Consider the following 23,555-nt stretch of genomic DNA (forward strand, 5'->3'; position numbering starts at 1 on the left):
ACCAATGTGACTCAAGTTACAATTAGATTTGGGAAAACTAGAGCAACAATCTAATTGGAAACCTTAAAGTTGTCGAGTTTATCAAGCGAAACAAACTTTACAGAAAAAAGTGTCAACTAACGCGTCCCTCGGATTATCGCTGAAAATGAATGAAAGATAGTGTTTTTTTGTTGTTTGATGATTGAATATTATTTATCAGTCATATTGAGACCAAAAAATGTTTGTTATTTGTTGATATCTTCATAGAAAAACAAAATATCGTAAAAATTTCACTAACCTCAATAACAAGCCCGCCGCCGCGTAGTAGTGTTGTATAAATAAAGCTTACCGATAATACCGGTTTTTCTGGACCTACCGGTTATTTTCTTTCCGTGACTTGAAATTGAATATTTATTTAAGATTAGTTTAAAACAATTGAATAATGCTAAACTAGACTCTTTATCAAGAAGAAAGAATAATTGTACAGAGCAATAAATTATAATTTTAAGTAAAAACCGATAAAAAAATATTCCGACAACGCTACGGCGCTAACGTCAAATTAACAATGGGTTCCGAAACTATCCTCCAAAATTTTGTCAACAATGAAGTGTTCTGTGATTGTGATTGATTGTTTTATATTTACACGTTAAATTAAATAAACAACGAAATTGAAAGTATTATTAGTATATCAGTAACTTTATTCGAAGGATATTTATGTATTGTTACCAAAAAATATTTACTGTAAATATTTGGGCGTTGACAGTTAACCAATAATTGTAATTAATATTCAGAACGTGAATTTACGAATGTTGATTTTGTGAAAAACTGCATCAAATTTCTAAATAAATAAAAGATGCTTTAGAATACAACATCATGGGTAAGTTTGTTACTGGTAACGTACACGGTTTCGCTTGGATAGTTCTGTAACCGTTACGATGTTTTCAGAGGAGTCGAATAACGAAACATTGGATCTTTCGAGGCGTGGGTTGAAGAAAATAGAGAAAGCGCCAATCGAGGATGGGAAAACTATAATAAACTTAATCCTGGACCAGAATGAGCTGCAACGGCTGGACAACCTGGACACGTACAATCGCGTCGAAAACGTAAGTCGCCCGCGTACTAAGAGAAAACAACAGGTATAGATTATCGCATTCCACATGCTAATTCATAGAATTTAAAGCAATGCAGAATCATAATTAATTCATTCAGTAATCTTCGTGAAGAATTTGTTTACTTTTTGCGACTTGCTAATAAAATATAATGCAATGGCTTGGCTGAATTATATGATTTGGTGCAATACCAATTTAAATTTAACAACTTTTAATAGTATAATTTTTAACTATACTAGTATAATTTTTAAATACTGTTTTCGCCTTATTTTTAAGTATACTTATTAGAATCTCACTTAAAATAAATTATACTATTTATATCAACATTGTCTACCTACATATCAGCAATTCCCGTCAACTTTGTACAAAAATTAAGGGAAAAGTTAAATTTGTTTTTATTAATTCCTATTTTGTTACCAAGATTTTGTTGATGAATTGAGATTTTATTAAGTTTTATTTCGTCATTAAGGTTCTCTAGTATCTATATTTTCTTAATTATAACAATTATCCTGTATATATCTTACGAAAGTCGAATTATATTACTAAATGTTGGTAACAAAATAGGATCAATTAAAATTTGCTGACGTGGCATTGTACAAAGTTGACGGGAATTGCTGTTATGTATCGCCAAGCAATATTAATCAAAAATTATCCAGACCAGACCTGTGTGGTGACGGGTTAAGAATTTCACCACCCGCTTTCTTCCGTGGGTGTCATTGAAGGCGACTGTGGGATATGGGTTAAATTGTGGCATAGGCGAGAGGCTGGCAACCTGTCACTGCAATGTCACAGTTTCGTTTTCTTTCAACCCCTTATTTGGCAAGAGTGGCACTGAAGCTTTAGTAGTTCCATGTGCTCTGCCTACCCCTTTATGGGATACATTATAAAAATAAAATAAAAACAGCCTTTGTTATTGAAGTTTCATTTAACTACAGTTACCGATTAACTGACTCATTTACATCGAGAGGAACTTGTAGGTTTTAAAAAACTCTGCCATTAACCCCTAGGTGCCATTACTAATATTGATTAAAATTCCAGCTATCAATATGCAACAACTTCCTGCTGCGAATGCACAGTGTGTCTCGCCTCACCAACATCCGCATCCTGGCCCTCAACAACAATGGCATCCTGCAGATCGAGGGGCTCAAAGACTTGATATACTTGAAAGTTCTCAAGTTGGCTGGTAAGTTTAAGCATTCCATGGACTGTCCTGTACAAACGTTATATTTCGTGTGTTGCGACTTTTTTTCAGCATTTAAATAAATAAATATAAATATATATTGGGGACACCTTACACAGATCAACTTAGCACCAAACTAAGCAAAGCTTAAATAGATACATACATACTTATATACATAGAAAACATCCATGACTCAGGAACAAATATCTGTGCTCATCACCCAAATAAATGCCCTTACCGGGATTTGAACCCACGACTACGGCTCAGCAGGCAGGGTCACTACCGACTGAGCCAGACTGGTTGTCAAAATTATGCAAAAAATTGTTTATTTCGGACCAATTAAAAACCGACCAACCATTTTACACCAGCAAATTAACAGAAAGATTGTGTTTGTACAGATGCTTCTTCTTCTTCAGTTGTTCCCACAATGCTGAGGATCGTGACATCATGTCATTCTGTTGAAGACTAGGTCCCTCCATAGTAGGCATCTGTTCCTCGCCACCCCTCATTGGGTGAAGGCCTCCTCCATCTATTTCCAAGTGTCCCTATCTTGATAGAGATACAGATAATAAAGGTTTTAAAAATCTATAAGGTGCTAACAAATTAGTCACGGATATTTTAAGGGACGTTAATTAACATCAAAACAATGAACTTTCACTAGAAATTACTGAAAAAAATCATGATTTTTTTTGTTTTCATACCCTAAACAAAAAAAATATATTTTAATTTATTTTCTAAATAACCATCCTCTGTAATGTAATTGCCTGTCAGGATGTTTAACAGTGTCTCTCATGTCACGTTAACAGTGTCTAGAGATGTCTCATTTAATAATTTTATTAACGGGGTGTTTAACATAGCATATTTGTTTCAAACATAACAAAACATATGATGTTTCAAACATAAATATACTCCAGGAGCGGAGTTCTATCAGCCGTAAAAATATCCGTGACTAATTTGTTAGCACCTTATATACAATAATAAGTATCTCAGATGTCTTTACTAAAGGAATGACATCATACAAATAGTAGCCAAGCCAGAACTCTAAATTGGGCAATTATTTTAACATGGACCAGCAGCAAGTGTGAATCACTTGTCTTATAAATATAATCCTTACCTTGATATCCCAGACAATTGAGACAATAGTACTGACACTACTGACACTTTGTCTAACCAATATTACATTTTAAAATCAATATGGCATGGCAGGCATGGCAGGGTTACGCAAACAACAGGGTTGAGTGGAAGAAGCGAGGGGAGGCTTTTGCCCAACAGTGGGACTCTGTGGGATACTAAACCAGGCTAGCAAAAAAAAAGTTGGTAAAAAGAAATCAATTATATATTCAAATGTTCTATGTAATGTGTAGTCATAAGATGACTTCCATTAACACACGATATTTGGAAGAACCCCTCTGGTTTTTCATTGGCAATGGCATTATCTTTTTATATTAAGGTGAATCGGTTGCTTGTTTGTTACTTCCTTCCTATGTCATAGATGAAAGGAAATTTGCCTACCTCTACGCCTACCAGTCCTGATAATATTAGCAACATAAAAATCTAGCTTTGAAAATCTAAAAGAGTTACTTATAATATTTTATTTCAATTTATTACAGGAAACAACATAAAATCGATAGAGCACCTCAACCACAACATGCATCTAGAACATCTAGATTTATCCAACAACCAGATATCCTTCATTGCTGATATCAGCTATTTGAAGAGCTTAAAGGTACGTTTTGAAATTTAAATTAAGTTATTAACTAGAGAAGGAACTTGCTTAAAAAGTTTACAAGGCAAATAAGTTTTTTGCAAAAAAAAATACATTTTTGGCACAAGCCTTTATCGCCGACTGTGCCTTTCTTTCAACAGTCATCTGTTGCTCTCCAAAACGTTTCTAAAAACTCATTTACTCGATGGGGATACGACGTTTCATAACAGAGTTCCTATGACCACCTTTCTGCTCCATCATCACTCATCAGATCAGCTCCATGATACCATAATATTGCATTGTCACGTGATTTACATACGTGTTCAAAATTTCAGCTCAATCGGAAACCGGGAAGTGGGTCAAATTTAGCTTTTACGTTTTGACCCAAAGTAACATACTAACAAGGCAAGTTGAATAAAATCTTGTAAAAATGAACGCATGCCTCGTCAAGAATATAACATTTTAATGAATTATTAATTTTATGATATGATTTGTCATTATTAGAGTTGTGCCTGCTCGTTCACTGTAAAGATCGCTCCCAACTATTACGATCTCCGAAGTGTACTAGTTCGTTCTTTTAGGACATTTAGGACAGTAGTACACCGAGAGAGCGAAAGACAAATTGTGCATATGACGTACAGTAACGCTCGCTCGTACTAGCCGAGAGCTGATCGGCTGTTTTCGCGCGCTCTCGGTCGGTTTCGGTCGGATCACATGGATCGCTTTGCTGTCATTGTCACTCCTCGGCTCTTCGCTCCCATTCGTTGCGCGTCTTTGAGTGTACTAAATGTACTAGAGAGAAGAATCATTTGGGAGTAGTTCGGTCTAGTACAGTGCAGGGAATCGTGTCTTTTGTACTATTAGTACATGTCCTACACAAGCCTAGTCATTATGAATGACGAGCAACTTTTTCAATTGGGCAGGTACTAAAAGTTTGTTGGCTTCATTCAATTACGCCCACACAGACTAAGTCCTTGACACCAACACAAGTGCACATATTTATTGTCGAGACTCACGAATGTTTTTTTTTTTTAATCCTTAGGGCCGGTTGTATCAAACCGTCTGTCACCGTTAAAGCGTTCGTTAATTTTTTATTGTATGAGAAGTTCCATAGACATCTGCTGCTTGATGATGATGATATGTGTCTGTCAAATGTGGTTGATGTAACTGGCCCTTATTCAAAAGAAAATGCGAACGAATGATGTGCCACGGGAGTAAAAATGTGCAAAACTGTTTTGAACAGCTGACTGAGGGCCGCCATCTTGGCGAGCAAGTTGGCTGCATTTTCACTTAATGTTCTGGACAGTTCTGAGCGAGCATTCGTTTGTTCGTGTGCAGATGAAAACACTTGGCTTCCATGCCTACAGAGCTCGGATACCGGTAAAATTTTCAAACCGTTATCATGTACTTGCGGCAAAACCTTTAAATTTCGCTATCGCTCGAAAAACCGGTATTTTTAAAACGGTTTTTAGGGGAAATCTTTCATAAAGGTTTCCTTCGATTAACCGGTTTAGAACAAAATAAACCGGTTTATTCCGCAGCATGATAGGCGGCACACGCTGTGTGTAGGTATTTACGCGGCGCCGGTGCGTCTCGCCGCTCGTCAAATAAACCGGTTTATTTAGGTTAGAATAAAATCCTCATAACGTTTAAACCGGTAACAAAAATAAACCGGTTCCCAGCCTTGCATGCCCATATTGCCTAGTGTGTGTCTCAGAACTGTTCAGAATACTGTGAAAACGCAGGTTAAGGCAAACGTGCGCAAATGAGCACGGACGTTGGCGCGAGGCTGGTCAGTGTGGACCCAGCTGACATCTATAGCAATCACTCTGCTTTCAAACCATCTCTTCCAGCACTTAGCCCTGGAACTCAACAACATGGAGCACTTAGGGCTCGCGCACAACAACATACAGGACACGAGGTTTCGCATCTCGTGCATCTGTCCCTTGTAAAACAAATGACTATCTCTTTCTAGCATTTAGCCCTGCAACGCAACCGCATAATGGACCTCCGGCAATGCGACCGCTATATACCTCCCCTCGAGTTTGGAACACTTAGGGCTCGCACACAACAACATACAGGACCTAAACAAGGCCTCTCACCTGTCCCTTGTAAAACAAATGACTATCTCTTTCTAGCACTTGGCCCTGGAGCGCAACCGCATAATCGACCTCCGGCAATGCGACCGCTATATACCTCCCCTCGAGTTTGGAGCACTTAGGGCTAGCGCACAACAACATACAGGACACGACATGCATCTGTCCCTTGTAAAACAAATGACTATCTCTTTCTAGCATTTAGCCCTGGAACGCAACAGCATAATGGACCTCCGGCAAATCGACCGCTATATACCTCCCCTTGAGTTTGGAACACTTAGGGCTCGCACACAACAACATACAGAACCTAAACAAGGCCTCTCACCTGTCCCTTGTAAAACAAATGACTATCTCTTTCTAGCATTTAGCCCTGGAACGCAACCGCATAATGGACCTCCGGCAATGCGACCGCTATATACCTCCCCTCGAGTTTGGAACACTTAGGGCTCGCACACAACAACATACAGGACCTAAACAAGGCCTCTCACCTGTCCCTTGTAAAACAAATGACTATCTCTTTCTAGCACTTGGCCCTGGAACGCAACCGCATAATCGACCTCCGGCAATGCGACCGCTATATACCTCTCTTCGAGTTTGGAGCACTTAGGGCTCGCGTACAACAACATACAGGACACGACATGCATCTGTCCCTTGTAAAACAAATGACTATCTCTTTCTAGCATTTAGCCCTGGAACGCAACAGCATAATGGACCTCCGGCAAATCGACCGCTATATACCTCCCCTTGAGTTTGGAACACTTAGGGCTCGCACACAACAACATACAGAACCTAAACAAGGCCTCTCACCTGTCCCTTGTAAAACAAATGACTATCTCTTTCTAGCATTTAGCCCTGGAACGCAACCGCATAATGGACCTCCGGCAATGCGACCGCTATATACCTCCCCTCGAGTTTGGAGCACTTAGGGCTAGCGCACAACAACATACAGGACCTAAACAAGGCCTCTCGCCTGTCCCTTGTAAAACAAAAGACTATCTCTTTCTAGCACTTGGCCCTGGAGCGCAACCGCATAATCGACCTCCGGCAATGCGACCGCTACCTCCGCTCGAGTTTGGAGCACTTAGGGCTCGCGCACAACAACATACAGGACCTAATTAAGGTCTCTCACCTGTCCCTTGTAAAACACAAGACTATCTCTTTCTAGCATTTAGCCCTGGAACGCAACCTATAATCGATCTCCGTCAATGCGACCGCTATATACCTCCCCTCGAGTTTGGAACACTTAGGGCTCGCGCACAACAACCTACAGGACCTAATTAAGGTCTCTCACCTGTCCCTTGTAAAACACAAGACTATCTCTTTCTAGCATTTAGCCCTGGAACGCAACCGCATAATCGACCTCCGGCAATGCGACCGCTATATACCTCTCCTCGAGTTTGGAACACTTAGGGCTCGCGCACAACAACATACAGGACCTAATTAAGGTCTCTCACCTGTCCCTTGTAAAACAAATGACTATCTCTTTCTAGCATTAAGCCCTGGAACGCAACCGCATAATCGACCTCCGGCAATGCGACCGCTATATACATCTCTTCGAGTTTGGAGCACTTAGGGACCTAAACAAGGCCTCTCACCTGTCCCTATCTCTTTCTAGCACTTGGCCCTGGAGCGCAACCGCATAATCGACCTCCGGCAATGCGACCGCTACCTCCCGCCCAGTCTGGAGCACCTAGGGCTCGCGCACAACAACATACAGGACCTGAACGAGGTGTCCCATCTGGTGCATCTCAGCAAGCTGGACAGTTTCACGGTGCAGGGGAACCCTTGCGTGGCGATGGCGGGGAAGGATAAGTTGTATCCTTTTAATTAATATAAAATACAAGTTGATCTGCGAAAGCTGGCAGCAATGGAATGAACAAAATCTTTATTGTGTGTGTCACCTGCATCGGTATACTGTGCGACTGCCATGAAGTTTTATTAGATATCTGTCACACACATAGATATTTTCATTCGCTCAATCGTTCCATTTGTTCTAGCTCTTGTGAATTGAAAACCTGTATGTACTATCAGCTGCAAAACTGGATGGAGGATTTATCAATGAATTCATTCATAATTTCTCCATCCACTTTTGCAGCTGATAGTACCATTAAGGCCCACTTGCACCGAACATTTAACTCGGGGTTAGTGGGCTGTCATCTGTCAAATTCCATATGAAATGGTGGGTTAACCCTCCATTTTCGTTGGTGCAAGTGGCCCTAAGTAAAATATTCTGTCAGTAGGTTCGTTTTATTTAACCAGTAAGACTAGCATGTTTTATGAGTTAGAAAAAAGTAACAGGCTTGACATGTATTTTTACGGAAGAAAGCATCTAATAAAAAAATCCAATCGTGCTGTAATTTTTTGGTATTTAAATATCACAGCAAAAAGGAGTGCACGAGTTTCTTATGGGTTGGCAACGCGCATGTGACACCCCTTGTGTTGCAGGCGTCCATAGGTTACGGTGACCGCTTTCCATCATTCGGACCGTATGCTTGTTTGCCAACGACGTAGTATAAAAAAAAAAAAACAATTTATGGACAAGTATATAATATATTATTATTTTACCAAAATAATATTGCATGAAGTTGGGTTGTCTATATTTTGAATATTAATTGATATCAATCTGTTACCTAATAAATCTAATAATCCTTGACTCATTCGTTCAGAGGGTTCGACTATCGCCCATTTGTCCTAAACTGGATCCTAAATGTAAAGTCCATCGATGGATTCGTCGTCAGTGCAATTGAAAGGTAAGCCTATATATAAGCTAAGGTAAAATATACAGGGTGCCCGGTAATTAATGGACAACCTTTTAACCACCAAGAGGGCACCTTATACTGGTCCAGAAAATCGACATTAAGGTTTAGTAAAAGTCGCCTGGTTTTCGAGATTTTCACACTTTTTTAAATTTTAATACTACCTGGCGTGATTGTATGTATGTATGTAATAAGTACTAAAAAATACAAAATGATGAATGATTTCTAACACCACGTTTTTTACAATATTCTAATATTACATCAGTGACCAAACTAGGCTGTGCGCTGTGCCTATATTGGCCTACTGTCAGTACGGTTTACGATTGTTATTAAGTAATAAACAAAAACAAAATAAAAGTACTAGACAAAAACGACTATGGGCTATATTTACAACTGAATTTTAACTGTCACACCACTTTTGAAATAATCGACTAATTATTTAACTTTGTTATAGTTTAAAAGCAGAGTGGCTGTACAGCCAAGGCAAAGGTCGCCATTATCACTCCGGGCAACACCAGGAGCTATGCGAGTACCTAGCGTCCACTTGCCCGTTGACAGCCGACGCGTTAGACACTGAGGACCAAAGGAAACTGCGACTCATATTGAGCAAGGTACGGTTAATTTATTACTCCATGCAACATCGCACATGTCGCTAGCCCTACCTTCTGGCACCTTAGACAACGACGATCAAATATATGAAAGATGCACGTTCCTACGCACTTGTCTAAGCTCGTGTCGAACGCCGTACCATGCTTGTGGGCATTTTTAGAATCGGGACCCCCCAATTAGCGTAAGTTGTTAACAAAAATTAACTCACTGTCAGTTTTGTGACGATAACTAAGCATGAAATTTCTGTAAAAATATTGTTTTTGTGTTAATTACATAAAATTTGAGCGATAATCTACATTCAGAATGTGAAAAAAGTAAATTTTTAGACAGATTTTATGCTTAATTGTCGTTGCAAAACTGACAGCGAGTTAATTTTTGTTAACAACTAACGCTAATTGGGGTGTCCCAAATTCTGAAAATGCCCTTGTATGAGTGAGATATGACAGGTAGCCTGGTCGCGTTCTTGACAGGCGGTAACTGTGAGAACCGAAAGCGGGTGGGCGACGCTTTCAGCGGGAAGCAGGGAGTGTCCATACTGTACGATAGTACTCTTTATTACACTGCCGGCGTTGCCCAGAGTGGTTATAGAGCCAAGGGAAAGGGCCGCTAATATCACTCCGGGCAACACCAGAGCTGTACCTAGCGTCCACTTGCCCGTTAACAGCCGACGCGTTAGACACGGAGGACCAGAGGAAACTGCGGCTAATACTGAGCAAGGTACGACTGATTTTAATTTATAAAGGTACTAGATTTTGCATTCAGCTTCGCTCCATACAAACATCCACCCTATTTGAGGAACTGGGGGATTAGAAAGAGTCAAAAAGTAGCCTATGTCACTCTCCATCCCTCTTCTTAAAAAAATCACGTCAATTCGTCGCTTCATTTTGCCGTTAAAGACTGACAAACAAACAGACACACACTTTCCCATTTATAATATTAGTGTGGATAAATAAAAATGACCAAGGATTTAATCCCGGTTAACGCCAAGAATTATGCGAACACCTAGCTTTTGAGTTGTTAGAATCTCAGTGAGTGATGCCGGTAGAAAAAAAGTACACGAGAGACTTGCACCAAGAATAACACCAACAAACAACATACAATCACGCCTGTATCCCATAAAGGGGTAGGCAGAACACATGAAACTATTAAAGCTTCAGTGCCACTCTTGGCAAATAAGGGGTTGAAAGAAAACGAAACTGTGACATTGCAGTGACAGGTTGCCAGCCTCTCGCCTACGCCACAATTTAACCAAGAATAAATTTAGGTGAAAACGTATTTGTGCTTACAGCATTTTTGAATTACTTTGATTGCAGGCTCAGCATCATCAGCAACAGCTCAAGGACCAAAACCACAGCCCAATAAAGCCCAAGTTACAATCCCCGAGAATGCAATGTGAGTTACAGTTACTCGTACTTCACCAAAGCAAAGTGGATCAAATTTGTCTTCGCTTAAAAATTATTTTAGTAAACCTCTTTGCATTTTTAGGGTTCCGTAGTCAACTACGAACCCTTATAGTTTCGCCATGTCTGTCCGTCCGTCCGTCCGCGGATAATCTCAGTGACCGTTAGCACTAGAAAGCTGAAATTTGGTACCAATATGTATATCAATCACGCCGACAAAGTACAAGAATAAAAAGTGGAAAAAATGTTTTATTAGGCCCCCCCCCCCCCCCCTACATTTTTTCATTTCAACCCTAACGTGTGATATATTTTTGGATAAAAAAAAATGTAGAGGGGGGGGGGGAGTTTCTAGGAAAATTATTTTGAAGTTAATAGGTTGAATAGTTTTTGAAAAAAATACGGGAAACTACGGAACCCTACTCTGAGCGTGGCCCGACACGCTCTTGGCCGGTTTTTAATTAATTCATCCTCCTCAGCTCGAATGACGCCCCGGCACATGGGCCGTTCCCCTGACCGCCTCACATCGAGTTACCATTCAGCGTTGACCAAAACGAGTTTGCCACATTCCATGTCCACGTCATACACGGAGATTCCGGCCGCTATGAGCCAGAGCTTTGACTCCCCTGGCCTTTATGAGAAGACTAAGGAAGATAAAGAAAAAGGTAAGAGATTCGTAGAATATATTGAATTTAATTACAAATTTTAGCTATACCGCCACATGGAACGCGATCAAAAATATGACTTCTATGATTCACACCACTCTCTCTATCTCTCTGTCTGTTTGTGCAAGCACTAGTTTCGTCATACACCAATATATTATGAGATTTTATGAGAAGACTAAGGACGATACAGAAAAGGTAAGAGATTCTTAGAATATATTGAATTTTATAACATTTCCAGTCACAGCATATCTCCGTGTCTCCCCCCCTTGCTCTGAAGCAAACCCTGTAGGCTTGAAATATCACATAAAAAAACTATTTATACCGCCACATGGGCCGTTCCCCCGACCGCCTCACATCGAGTTACCATTCAGCGTTGACCAAAACGAGTTCGCCACATTCCATGTCCACGTCATACACGGAGATTCCGGCCGCCATGAGCCAGAGCTTTGACTCCCCTGGCCTTTATGAGAAGACTAAGGAAGACAAGGAGAAAGGTAACATTTTATGTGCAAATACCCATTTTTTGTTTCCGATCCTCATATGCCTGACGAATAAGACCAGACAAATGGAGATCCTGCATGGATACTATGGTTGCGCTTTCTCTTCGAGTGGCATTACGTAATTTTTGAGTAGTTGAAATTAACCAAATTTCAAATTTGATTGACGTTATCGGTCCGAAGCCGACTGTCCACTCCAAGGGATTCGATATTCGTGCTGTGTACAACTTTTGAATTTGAATTTCCCTTGCATAATTATTAAGATAAAATTTATTGTCAAAGCTGTGTAGGTACATAGGTCTTATAAATATTTGCAACGTTCATCAGCCTATTTCGGGCGTACAATAATAAAGTAAACTAATGCATGCAACAAACAAAATAATAACATACGGGTGTAATCACAAAATTAATTTTCTATGTACATAAAATATTCATTCAAATTGAAGAATTTTGCTAGAAGCTTGTTTTTAAACCTAATCCCTTCTCCCCGGGATTCTATGGCCTTAAATATACTCAGGCAAGTGATTAAATTGTTCCTGAGGCATACGTATAATACTTGTGCTCATTACAAAAGTAGATGCTCTAGTCGTTTAAAATATGACAGCAACTATCTACATTAGAGATAAAAGTCTACGATGAAATCAAGCTTCCTTGTATTGTTCACAGAACTACCCACAAAACCAGTGAACCAATCCCTCGAGGCCGCCTCAAAAATGGTGCCCGTCCCGGAATCCCTCATGAGCCCCGACTACCAAGACCCGATCTACGACATACAACGCTCCATACCCAAACCAAACTTACCATCGAACACTTCAACGCCATCTAGCAACAACAGTGCAACAACTAACAACAGGTACATAAGTGACCATAGAGGAATAAGTAAGGGAAGAATTGTACAGTCAAGTGTAAAAATATGGGTGTACACATCTTACTCAAAAATATGTCCTATAGCATCTTAGTCCGGTGTAATAAGAGCGTAATACCATATTTATGAGACGATTATTTCGATACGTATTTTTGCACTTGACTGTAACTCCATACATCAGTAAATGCGGGTTATTTGTAGTGACATCTAGCGACAATCACTCGTCAAATAGCGTAAATTATCAGTACTGCCACTTGTCAATAGATGTCGCGACGAACGAAGAATAAGTAAGTAAGTAAACACTTTATTGGACAAGAAAAGAATAGAGCACATAATATTTAAAATAAAATGTTTCAGTACAAAGGCGAACTTATGATAAAGAGTACAAATGACAGACTTAATGTCTTAAGCCTTAAGGCATTCTCTACTAGTCAAACATAGAGCAAAACGGAAATTCACGAATGTGGGTGCAGATAGAAAAATAATCTAGAGAACAAGAAACAATTTAGAACTATAAACAATTTATTATTTACAAATATCGTATTAATCTAGTGATGTGCAAGTTGCGGAAACTTTCCAGAAAAATCTTAAATGTCTTGAAAAATTCACGAAACTTTCACGAAAAATAAAGGGAATTTAAATTTATGAAATGAAAAGTTTCCATCCATACAATTGTCCATACAAAGTATGGAAAGTTTCCGAAGTTTTCCTATGTGAAAATTTCAGAATTTTGGAAACTTTCCGTCGGCATATTTAGGGGTGGTTCTTTAGATCAAATACAATTAATTTCTCTAAGAAACTAGCGTCTTAACCCTTACGGTTATCGGGTTATTAAAAAAATAAAATAAAAATAAAAATCAAATACTCAACACGTGTTTGACAGGCTTTACCACTTCCCAATGTTATTTGTTATGACATGTGCCGTCAATCACTTAACACTAACTTGAATAGTATTCTTAAGTGTCTCTCACACTAATTAATTCATTTATTAGGGTTCCGTACCTCAAAAGGAAAAAACGGAACCCTTATAGGATCACTTTGTTGTCCGTCTGTCCGTCCGTCCGTCCGTCTGTCAAGACCCTTTTTCTCAGGAACGCGTGGAGGTATGAAGCTGAAATTTATATCAATTACTCAGGTCTACTGTCCCTTGAAGCTGTGAAAAAATCAAACTTCTAAGCCAACGCAATCAAAAGATACAGCCGTTTATGCCGCAAATTTTCGACACTTGCAAGGGAATCAAAACCTACAGGGTGCTTCCCGTGAACTCAGAATCTTGAAATTTGGTACGAAGCAACGTCTTATAGCATAGATAAAGGAAAAATTACGAAAACCATACATTTTTAGTTACATCACATAATATTTTTTTTTTTAATAATTTTAACCTTACTACCCATTTCCTCATAAACGCGTAGAGGTATTAAATTGAAATTCATACCAAATACTCAGGTCTATAATACCTTTAAGCTGTAACAAAATCAAACTTCTATGTCAACGCAATCAAAAGAAACAGCAATTTAAGCTGCATATTTTGAAACTCGCAAGTACTCGCAAGGGAATCAAAACCTAAAGGGTACTTCCAGTCGACCTAGAATCTTGAAATTTGGCATGAAGCAACTACTATTACTTTTTTCCTCATGAACGCGTAGAGCTATCAAGTTGAAATTCATATCAAATGCAGGTTTGTACGGAACCCTCGGTGCGCGAGTCCGACTCGCACTTGGCCGGTTTTTTATGTATGAAAACGATGAAAAAAAAATTTTGCGAAATTAACTCGAAGTGATATACAGGGTGGTTCCTGATAACGAACATATCGACATGTCGAATTTAACGGAAAACAAAAAAAACACGGTGTATTATAGTATGAATTTTTTGAAACGAACGTTTCTAAACAAAGGTATTGTTCCTTTTGTGTTGAGCGGGAGCTTCTGTATTTGCACGCGCTAAGACAACAAGAAGCGACTGTATCCTGATAATTGTAAGGTTCAAATCTGTACAGCAGCAAATTTGAGATAGATTATTTTGGAAATGCGAAGCGATAGACCACACCGCTATAGGTGCGAAAATACAGCGCTTCTAATACTTTGATACTTGATGGTGTAAGTATAGTACATATAGTTATAATAATCATCGGTAATATGTCAGTCTGTATAATAAAAATAACACGTTTAAACAGCGAAACTGCCAGATTAAAAGGTTGATAAGCACCTGGCACCTTAAGGTGTCATCGCAAAGTGACAATAAACACTGATAAGGTTTTTCAATCTGACCGCCATTGTTATGTTTTGTTATAAATACGGTTTACGGTTTGTTTAGTTATTTATGTTATTTTATATATCAAGACTTGTACCTAATATTTATGTAATTACTATTTATATATTGCTATATACAATTGGTGATTGTTAACAAAATCATTAATAAAAAATAACAGTGATAATATACGTGTTTCATTACTTACAGCACCACCACCAAGTATCAAAGTATTAGAAGCGCTGTATTTTCGCACCTACAGCGGTGTGGTCTATCGCTTCACATTTCCAAAATAATCTATCTCAAATTTGCTGCTGTACAGATTTGAACCTTACAATTATGAGGATACAGTCGCTTCTTGTTGTCTTAGCGCGTGCAAATACAGAAGCTCCCGCTCAACACAAAAGGAACAATACCTTTGTTTAGAAACGTTCGTTTCAAAAAATTCATACTATAATCTATTTTTTATCTATCCATCAGTGTTCATGAAGATAAGCCTCATAGGCCAAACACATCAACGACATCTAGTAACAACAGCGTACACGAAGACAGACCGCATAGACAGATAACGCAGCCGAAAGTTATAAACAACAGTTTGAAAAGTTCGCCGAAGCTGCCGAAAAGTGCGACGTCTTCGCCGAAAATGAAAGCTAAAATGGAGCAGAGGAAAGGGAGTTTGAAACTGGAGAATAAGGAGGAGGTTAATGGGGTGGCTAAAGATGAGATTGATCAGGTAAACTATTATTAACCTCGTTCGTTTTGGCAGAATTTCATTTTACCGAAAACTATTTTTACAAGCTTTTATTCAACTTGCCCTGTTAGTATGTTATGTGCGTCAAAACGTATCCTAAATTTGACCCACTTCTTTTCGATTGAGCTTTGAAATTTTGCATATGGATATCACGTGACAATGCAATATTATCGTATCATGGAGCTGATCTGATGATGGAGCAGAAACGTGGTCATAGGAACTCTGTTATGAATCGTCATCCCATCACTAATCTTTTTTCTCAGAAATCGTCTCGTCAAAGTAGTAGATGATCCATCGTTGAAAGAAAGGTACAGTCGACGATAAAAGCTTGTGCCAAAAATTAAATTTTTGCAAAAAACTTATTACCCTAGACACAAAAACGACGGGGTCTTATAAGTTTGACGTGTCTGTCCGTCTGTCCTTGGGCATCGTAGCTCCGAATGGATGAACCGATTTAAATGTTTTTTTTTTTTTTGTTTGAAAGCTGAATTAGTCGGGAGTGTGCTTAGCAATGTTTGATGGAAATATGTCTACTAGGTCGGTTTTCTAGGTCCGTCATAAAGGAAAACCCGTTTTCGCCTTCTTAATTTTGACTTTAATGTAGATTTTTTTAGAAACTTGCCAATATTTTCTACTATAAGTCATATCATTCATGGATTAATTTTATTTTCTGGCCTATTTAACCCAGCAATCTAACCAATACACATCGCCCCCACGAAAGCAAGGGTCGAAATTAAGTATATGACACAATTACCGAAGGCTTTGCCCCCCCCCCCCCCCCCCAATGATCTCTTGTTTCTTTGTATACGACATTTATTTACTGTCAATACACATATGTTTTGTAGGATAAAATGGAAATAATAAAGCTAGCGTCAAATCAAAGAAGGCAAAAGAAGATGAGCGCAGAATCCATGGCAGCAGTTACCATACAGAAGATGTGGCGAGGGTACAGAAGTAGAAACCTAAATAAGGATACATTAAGGATTCTACATGCAATACAGGCGGCGAGAGCGAGGCAGCATATACAGTAAGATCATTTATATTTATACAGGGTATATTTTGATAGTGGGTCAGTGGAGACAGCTAATTCTTCGTCGTCTTAGAAGACTTCCCGCTTTTTGGAAAAACCTTACGGTGTATTGATTTAAACTAACACGATCTTCACTTATATTATTAAATTAAAACGGGACTTAATCGCGTAAAACTTACGTTTATATTTAACCCGACGTTTCGGACATGACATTACGTCCGTGGTCACGGGTAGACTAACGGGTAGACCCGTGACAGACGTAATGTCATGTCCGAAACGTCGGGTTAAATATAAACGTAAGTTAAAACCCCTTTCAAATTAAATAAAGATTTAAAAAAAAAAAAAATAAACGTAAGTTTTACGCGATTAAGTACCGTTTTAATTTAATAACCTACAGTGTTCTAGGAAATAGTACATTACGATACAAGTGCGTAAAAAAGGAAGTTGAAAACGAGTGGCGATAAATTAAAACACGACCGAAGGGAGTGTTTTAAATCGACACGAGTTACGAATTTCCTTTTCGCACGTGTACCGTACGACGTTTTTCAGTACAGATGGCCCTTTGAAATTTCGACCTGACATATAATGAACTACTTCTCGAACTGGTGCGTAAAAAAACACCATCTGTACTGAAAAGGTAATTTTCGACATTTTTTTCACTACAGATAGTGCTTTTTGGTCGCACTAGTGCGCAAAGTGGTTCCTTTCTTGTCAGGTCGAAACTTCAGAGGACCATCAGTTCTGAAAACGCCGTACGATACACGTGCGAAAAGGAAATTCGTAACTCGTGTCGATTTAAAACACTCCCTCCGGTCGTTTCTTGTTGTTTTAATTTATCGCCACTCGTTTCAAACTTCCTTTTTCCCGCAATTATATCGAAATATACAATTTCTTTTTTTTATTATTATAAATGGGCTTACTCTTGGCTACAGACTAAAGTAAAATCCATAAACCTACGGACCAAATTGACAAGTAAGTGTGAAGGAATGTTGCCACAGTTTGGCCAGTGTCGTTCTTATCGATATTAAAATTATTATTACATCGTAGATTTAAGGTGCACCCAGACGGGACAATGAAATTGGCAATTTGATCGGCTAATCAATATACCAACTTTTTCTGTGATTTCGACAGATCAAAAGGTCTGTAGACCGCTAATTAGAGATATTTTTTTTATTTCGAAGCAGCAATAATATTATTCGAAAATTATATAGATATTTATGATATACTTGCCATAGCGTGACAGATAATTTATTATCGTCGGACATGGTATTTTATTTTTTACCTACAGGCTCGGAAACCTTTTTATGTTTTAAAACTAGTGGGTAAAAATGCATGGTATTCATCCACTACCTCGAAGATACATAGAACAAACCAAAATGTGTACCTCTTATTTGAAACTCATATACTTATTCTTGATTTAAACTTGTCTGTTGTATGTACTTTACAACTTGTCGATATATTGTTATCGACATATACCCTTCCCTATTTTAATTTTGCTGTTCCTGGTATCATTTTACCTGTCAGTCATTTGTCAATTTAGTCCGTAGGATTATGAATTTTACTTTTAGGGAAAGGCAAAGCCGTGGCCTACGATGGAGTGAGCTAACCCAGAAGATGCCTGTTCACTTTTGATTTGAAAGTTGCCGGGTTATATGAGCTCGGAAATATAGACACCGGCAAGGAATTCCACTTTTAGCGTATCTTTAAATTTCCCAACGCTAATTCCCTCGTTTTCCAGAAGGCTGACCTGTGACATGGAAGCCACGAAAGCAGCGTTAGACAGCGAGCGGAAAATACAACAACTGCAGATGCAAGCCATCAACGCGCTGTGGAAGAAGGTCTCCACGCTGCAGAACACGGAGTGCAGCAAACCGGACGTGCTGCGCCAGCTCACCGAGACATGCTGCAGCCTGCAGCAACAGGTCAGTTATAAATACAACAACTGCAGATGCAAGCCATCAACGCGCTGTGGAAGAAAGTGTCCACTCTGCAGAACACGGAGTGCAGCAAACCGGACGTGCTGCGCCAGCTCAGCGAGACATGCTGCAGCTTGCAGCAACAGGTCAGTTATAAAAAATAGCTAAATTAACCCCCTATAACACTACTGTTAGAATGAACCCACACTTTAGTTAGGTTAGGTGGTTAGTTACCATACGTATTATACCCAAATCCCAATATAGCTAAAATACCCGCCTAAAGATAAAAGCTATAAAACCGAAAATTCACTAGAATTGGTTGGGAAAAGATATCTATAGAAAAACAACCGGAAAAACAGTATTTTTCCACAAGCTGAAAGGTCCTTTCAGTCATATTGATTGAAAATACACCAACTATAGATGCAAACCTTCAACGCTCTATGAAATAAATTTTCTCCACGAAAACGGTACGAAAATGTGAACTTTTAGAGGAAAATAACCGGACAAAAGCAAGTTGTCAAAAATACAATTCCTTCATTGCAGGCTGTCAATGCTTTATGGAAGAAAGTATCGACTTTTCAGTTGTTTGCACTTAACTAATCTATGTTATATTTATTGTATTTTAGGTGGTGGAGCTACAGGGGTGTATGCAGCAAGTGTTTACGATGCGTTTTGCCGCCAGCCGCCGCGCCGGCTGCCACACAAACAGACATTGTTGCCGTACATTCGCCACAGGTACGTATTGCATATGCATCCGCGATGTCATAATCCATACTAATATTATAAATGGGAAAGTGTATGTTTGTCCGTCTTTCACGGCAAAACGGAGCGATGAATTGACGTGATTTATAAGTTGATAGTTGAAGGGCAGTAGCGGCTTGCCCTAAAGTGCGCTTGTGCGGTGCACTCCCAAAAATAATCACAATTAAACTATAGTAATACATCAATTATGGTACCTCAAATTAATGTATTATACTATATAAAAACTATCGCAAAAAAGTCCAATCAAACAATTACTTATATTTCTTAAAAGTTCATTATACAGTCTATATTAATCCGCCAATTCCCTTCCTATACAATTCCATACGCACCGCGCTCAACGGAGCGCTTTGAATTGCGCTCCTATGGAGAAATATTCAGTACATTCTCTAATACGAAATTCAGTAAGAGCGAAAGAGAAGTTTAGTCACAGCTCCGCGCGTGAGACAGAAGATTATGTATGAAATATTAGGTAAATCTGGAGCGCCGCTCCTAGGGACGTTTGACCACAGAGCTATATCAAGATAGAAAGAAAAAGTATCATATTTAGTACCGCGAACGGCAGTCTGCTCGACAATTGGATGTCAAAATTAGTTTTCCATTGCGGTTTTAATTTGACGAGCTCGATTTGGCGTGCGTTCAAAACAAACGACCTATAAATATGAAATAAATGCTAGAATAATGTGTTTGTAATGATTGTAATGAAAATAAATTGATTTGGTCTTAGAGTACGAGCGATGTAAAAATAAGCCATGAATTCAAACTGTCGAGTCAATTCACATTTGTGGTATCAAGTATTTATCTATTTATTCAACAGATTAAAAAGTATGCAACACAAATTAAATTACAAATACATTCATGCAAAAATCTTAAACTAACTTATATTATAAATATTGTAAACTACATTAATAATTAACTAGGATAATCCAATCATAATAAGAACACCAATAAATGCGAAATGTTACACGATCGGTCTCCCTGTCAACCGCCAAGCTTTTTCCTTCTATCTCGATATAGGTCTGTGGGTTTGTCCTTGATTACCGTCTCGGTTGCATCGCGCAGGCGCGAAATGCGTCGCGGTCATCCGCGACCCGCGTATTTCGCGCGCTATTTTGTTAATTGTTAGTAAACAATAGATAAACAAGTTTTATTTTGCCAATTTGCAATGCAATTTTGCCTTATTTTGAAACCGTTTAAATTGTTTTTATTGCAAGTGTGTGAGAATAGATGGATACAATGTGACATTTATAAAAGAGTGTGAAAAAACTTTTGCAACGCGATTAGAATTAAAAGCTAAAGGACCACCGCGGCCTGACCTTAAACTTACGCAAATATGTTTTTCAAAAACCAAAATTTTACACGTGTTTTTAAAACGGAACAGTATGAAAAAACACCGTGGTTATGTGGATGTGAAAAAAGTGACAAACTGTTTTACTTTCCATCTCTTTTATTTGGAGCGGGCGCGGACGGCGGAGGTGGTGAGTCTGCATGGACCGATACCGGCGTCAGTGACTTGTCACATCTTTCGATGAAAATAAAAAAAAACATTCACAATCCCGCATTAATTTACTGAATGAACTGCAGTTTTCGTCTATTCATTTTTATGTTTTACTGTTATTAACCCTGAAGCTGGGCAGCTATATAAATTAAATAAAGAATATTTTTCACTGAAATTTAAACTTATAGTTCAGGCATTTATTGGAAAATTGAAGGAAAGAAAAAGAATGCATCTCTCGAGTCAATTTAATATGATTTAAATTTAATCACATTGAATAAGTACAAACAGGAACACTAGACTTTATGCCGTTGTAATAGGAATTACAAATACACAGTTAATAGTGTTGATTATATTATGTAGTCTACATACATGTAGGACCTTAGTCCTTACGATGATTATTTGGGTGAACACCCACAAATTACAGCCGCGAGCCGCCTCTGTTGAAGGGATGGAGAGTGACATAGGCTATTTTTTGTCCGCAATTTTCGAAAGCCGCGGATAAAAGCTAGTATGACTATATTTTAAGGGTAACTTGCTATACTGATTATTATGCTTTACTGGGTATTGAAATGAAATGGTATGGTGTCAGGAGGAGCGGTGTACGTGGCTAAAGCGGCCGCAGTCGCTCTCGCTCGCCGCCGCCTCCGCGCCCGCTTCCGCCCTCGCTCCTGCGCCCGCGCCCGCCGCCGCCCCCGCCCCCGCCGCGCGCCCGCCGCCGCTCAAGCGCCCGCGGCAGCGCCGGCGCCAGAATCGCCTCATGACCAAACGTAAGTAGTCCCCGCATTTTAAGTAAGGATTCCAGAACGACCGGTCTGGCTCAGTCGGTAGTGACCCTGCCTGCTGAGCCGCGGTCCCGGGTTCGAATCCCGGTAAGGGCATTTATTTGATGTGATGAGCACAGATATTTGTTCCTGAGTCTTGGATGTTTTCTATGTATATAAGTATGTATTTATCTATTTAAGTATGTATATCGTCACTTAGCACCCATAGTACAAGCTTTGCTTAGTTTGGGGCTAAGTTGATCTGTGTAAGGTGTCCCCAATATTTATTTATTTTATTTATTTATGAAAAACCGTGCTGCAACTTACATGAAAATTGCAATGTCAGCGTAGTATCCATACAAGATGAACTTGGAAAATGGAATTGGGCGGGGCATGTTGCCAGGCAGAGTGATGGCAGGTGGACCAAAATGTTGACTGAATGGTGGACGCTATCGGATGTAAGAAGCGCCTGGCGTCCGTTGGCTCGTTGGGTGGACGACATTCGAAAAACTGCGGGGCACTTCTGGATGAGATTAGCCCAGGACCGGGATAAGTGGCGTGCACGAAGGGAGGCCTATGCTCAGCAGTGGGCGATTAATGGCTGAATAGATGATGATAGCTTGCTATCATCTTATCTGTATCAAAAATACAGTCAGCTACTTTAAGCGTATTACAGACGACAGCAGTTTTTCGTGGAAAGCCAAATTTTATTCTGTTTTTTTTTGGACTTACATATATACATATAATCACGCCTGTATCCCATAAAGGGATAGGCAGACTAGGCAGAGCACATGAACCACTAAGTTTCAGTGCCACTCTTGGCAAAAAGGGGTTGAAAGAAATCCAAATTGTGACATTGCAGTGACAGGTTGCCTACGCCACAATTTAACCCATATCCCACAGTCGACTTCTACGATACCCACGGGAAGAAAGGATTTTTAAGATATTTTTTTTAGGAGGATTTTTTGAGACTTATAGGTTTTAAAACTCCCAATAATATTTATTAATTTCTATCTAAAATTTACTACTGAGGGATATCACCCACTTCTTCACCTTATTGCAATATGTAATGTGCATAAGTGAATAAATATCTTATAATCGACTATGTATATATATGTCGGAGAATGACCAAAATGTGGTTTAAGATACGTTTTATGACGCTATATTTGACAAATAGAGCAAACAAGGGTTTTACAACTTTGTACAACCTGGCCGGTATTCGACTGAGTTCGGCCAAAACGTCACAGAGGACGCTACTGTCTAAAAGAATAGAATCGAAAAACAGATGATGGACAGATGATTGGAGGCTGTCAATCGATCTGCAGGGAAAATGGTTGAGGAGTGCTGGCGTTGTTGGAGATTCGTCGGTCTAATCCGGCAGTTTGCTCGAAATATTAGCCGGAATGTATTACTGTGATGTAATTTAATGTGTTATCGGTTTTGTGCAGTAAATTCTATGAGATGGACATGATATTTCATTGAACGCTCTCATAAACAACTACAACGGGTCCTGACAACGGTTCTGGTATGATACGCCCACGATCCGACATATATATAAAAATGATAAATTTTTCGTTACAGTGAAACGGAACAACAAACTAGCAAAGTAAAACCCCAAAACGTCGAGCACACAGACACACTCACACAAGAACCGGAACAGACAGACAAACACGAAACGAGAGAAAAGGAGCTCATCGTGGACTGATGACGAAGGAACGTCCACTTTGTTAGCGCG

General features: G+C 39.2%; 2 protein-coding genes across 2 annotated transcripts in view; one reads left to right on the forward strand and one right to left on the reverse strand.

Moving 5' to 3' along the window:
• LOC125235795 overlaps positions 1-307 on the reverse strand; it is a 41,768-nt gene extending 41,461 nt beyond the window's left edge. Inside the window, exon 1 of the mRNA XM_048142382.1 lies at positions 278-307. The gene's annotated coding sequence lies outside the window, so the exon portion shown is untranslated. The remainder of the gene's footprint in view (positions 1-277) is intronic.
• Positions 308-619: 312 nt separating this feature from the next.
• LOC125235796 (centrosomal protein of 97 kDa) lies at positions 620-23,525 on the forward strand. Its single transcript, XM_048142383.1, is given in 18 exon segments — positions 620-856; positions 925-1,082; positions 2,127-2,271; positions 3,879-3,994; positions 7,685-7,884; positions 8,736-8,819; positions 9,280-9,436; positions 10,748-10,826; positions 11,311-11,496; positions 12,660-12,846; positions 15,586-15,838; positions 16,702-16,883; positions 18,625-18,763; positions 18,880-18,948; positions 19,429-19,461; positions 19,463-19,537; positions 21,649-21,731; positions 23,402-23,525. Coding segments are annotated over 18 exon segments (2,274 nt in total). The 5' UTR covers positions 620-852.
• Positions 23,526-23,555: the final 30 nt, after the last annotated feature.

Source organism: Leguminivora glycinivorella, chromosome 18 (assembly GCF_023078275.1).
Source record: "Leguminivora glycinivorella isolate SPB_JAAS2020 chromosome 18, LegGlyc_1.1, whole genome shotgun sequence".
Classification (NCBI taxonomy): Eukaryota; Metazoa; Arthropoda; class Insecta; order Lepidoptera; family Tortricidae; genus Leguminivora; species Leguminivora glycinivorella.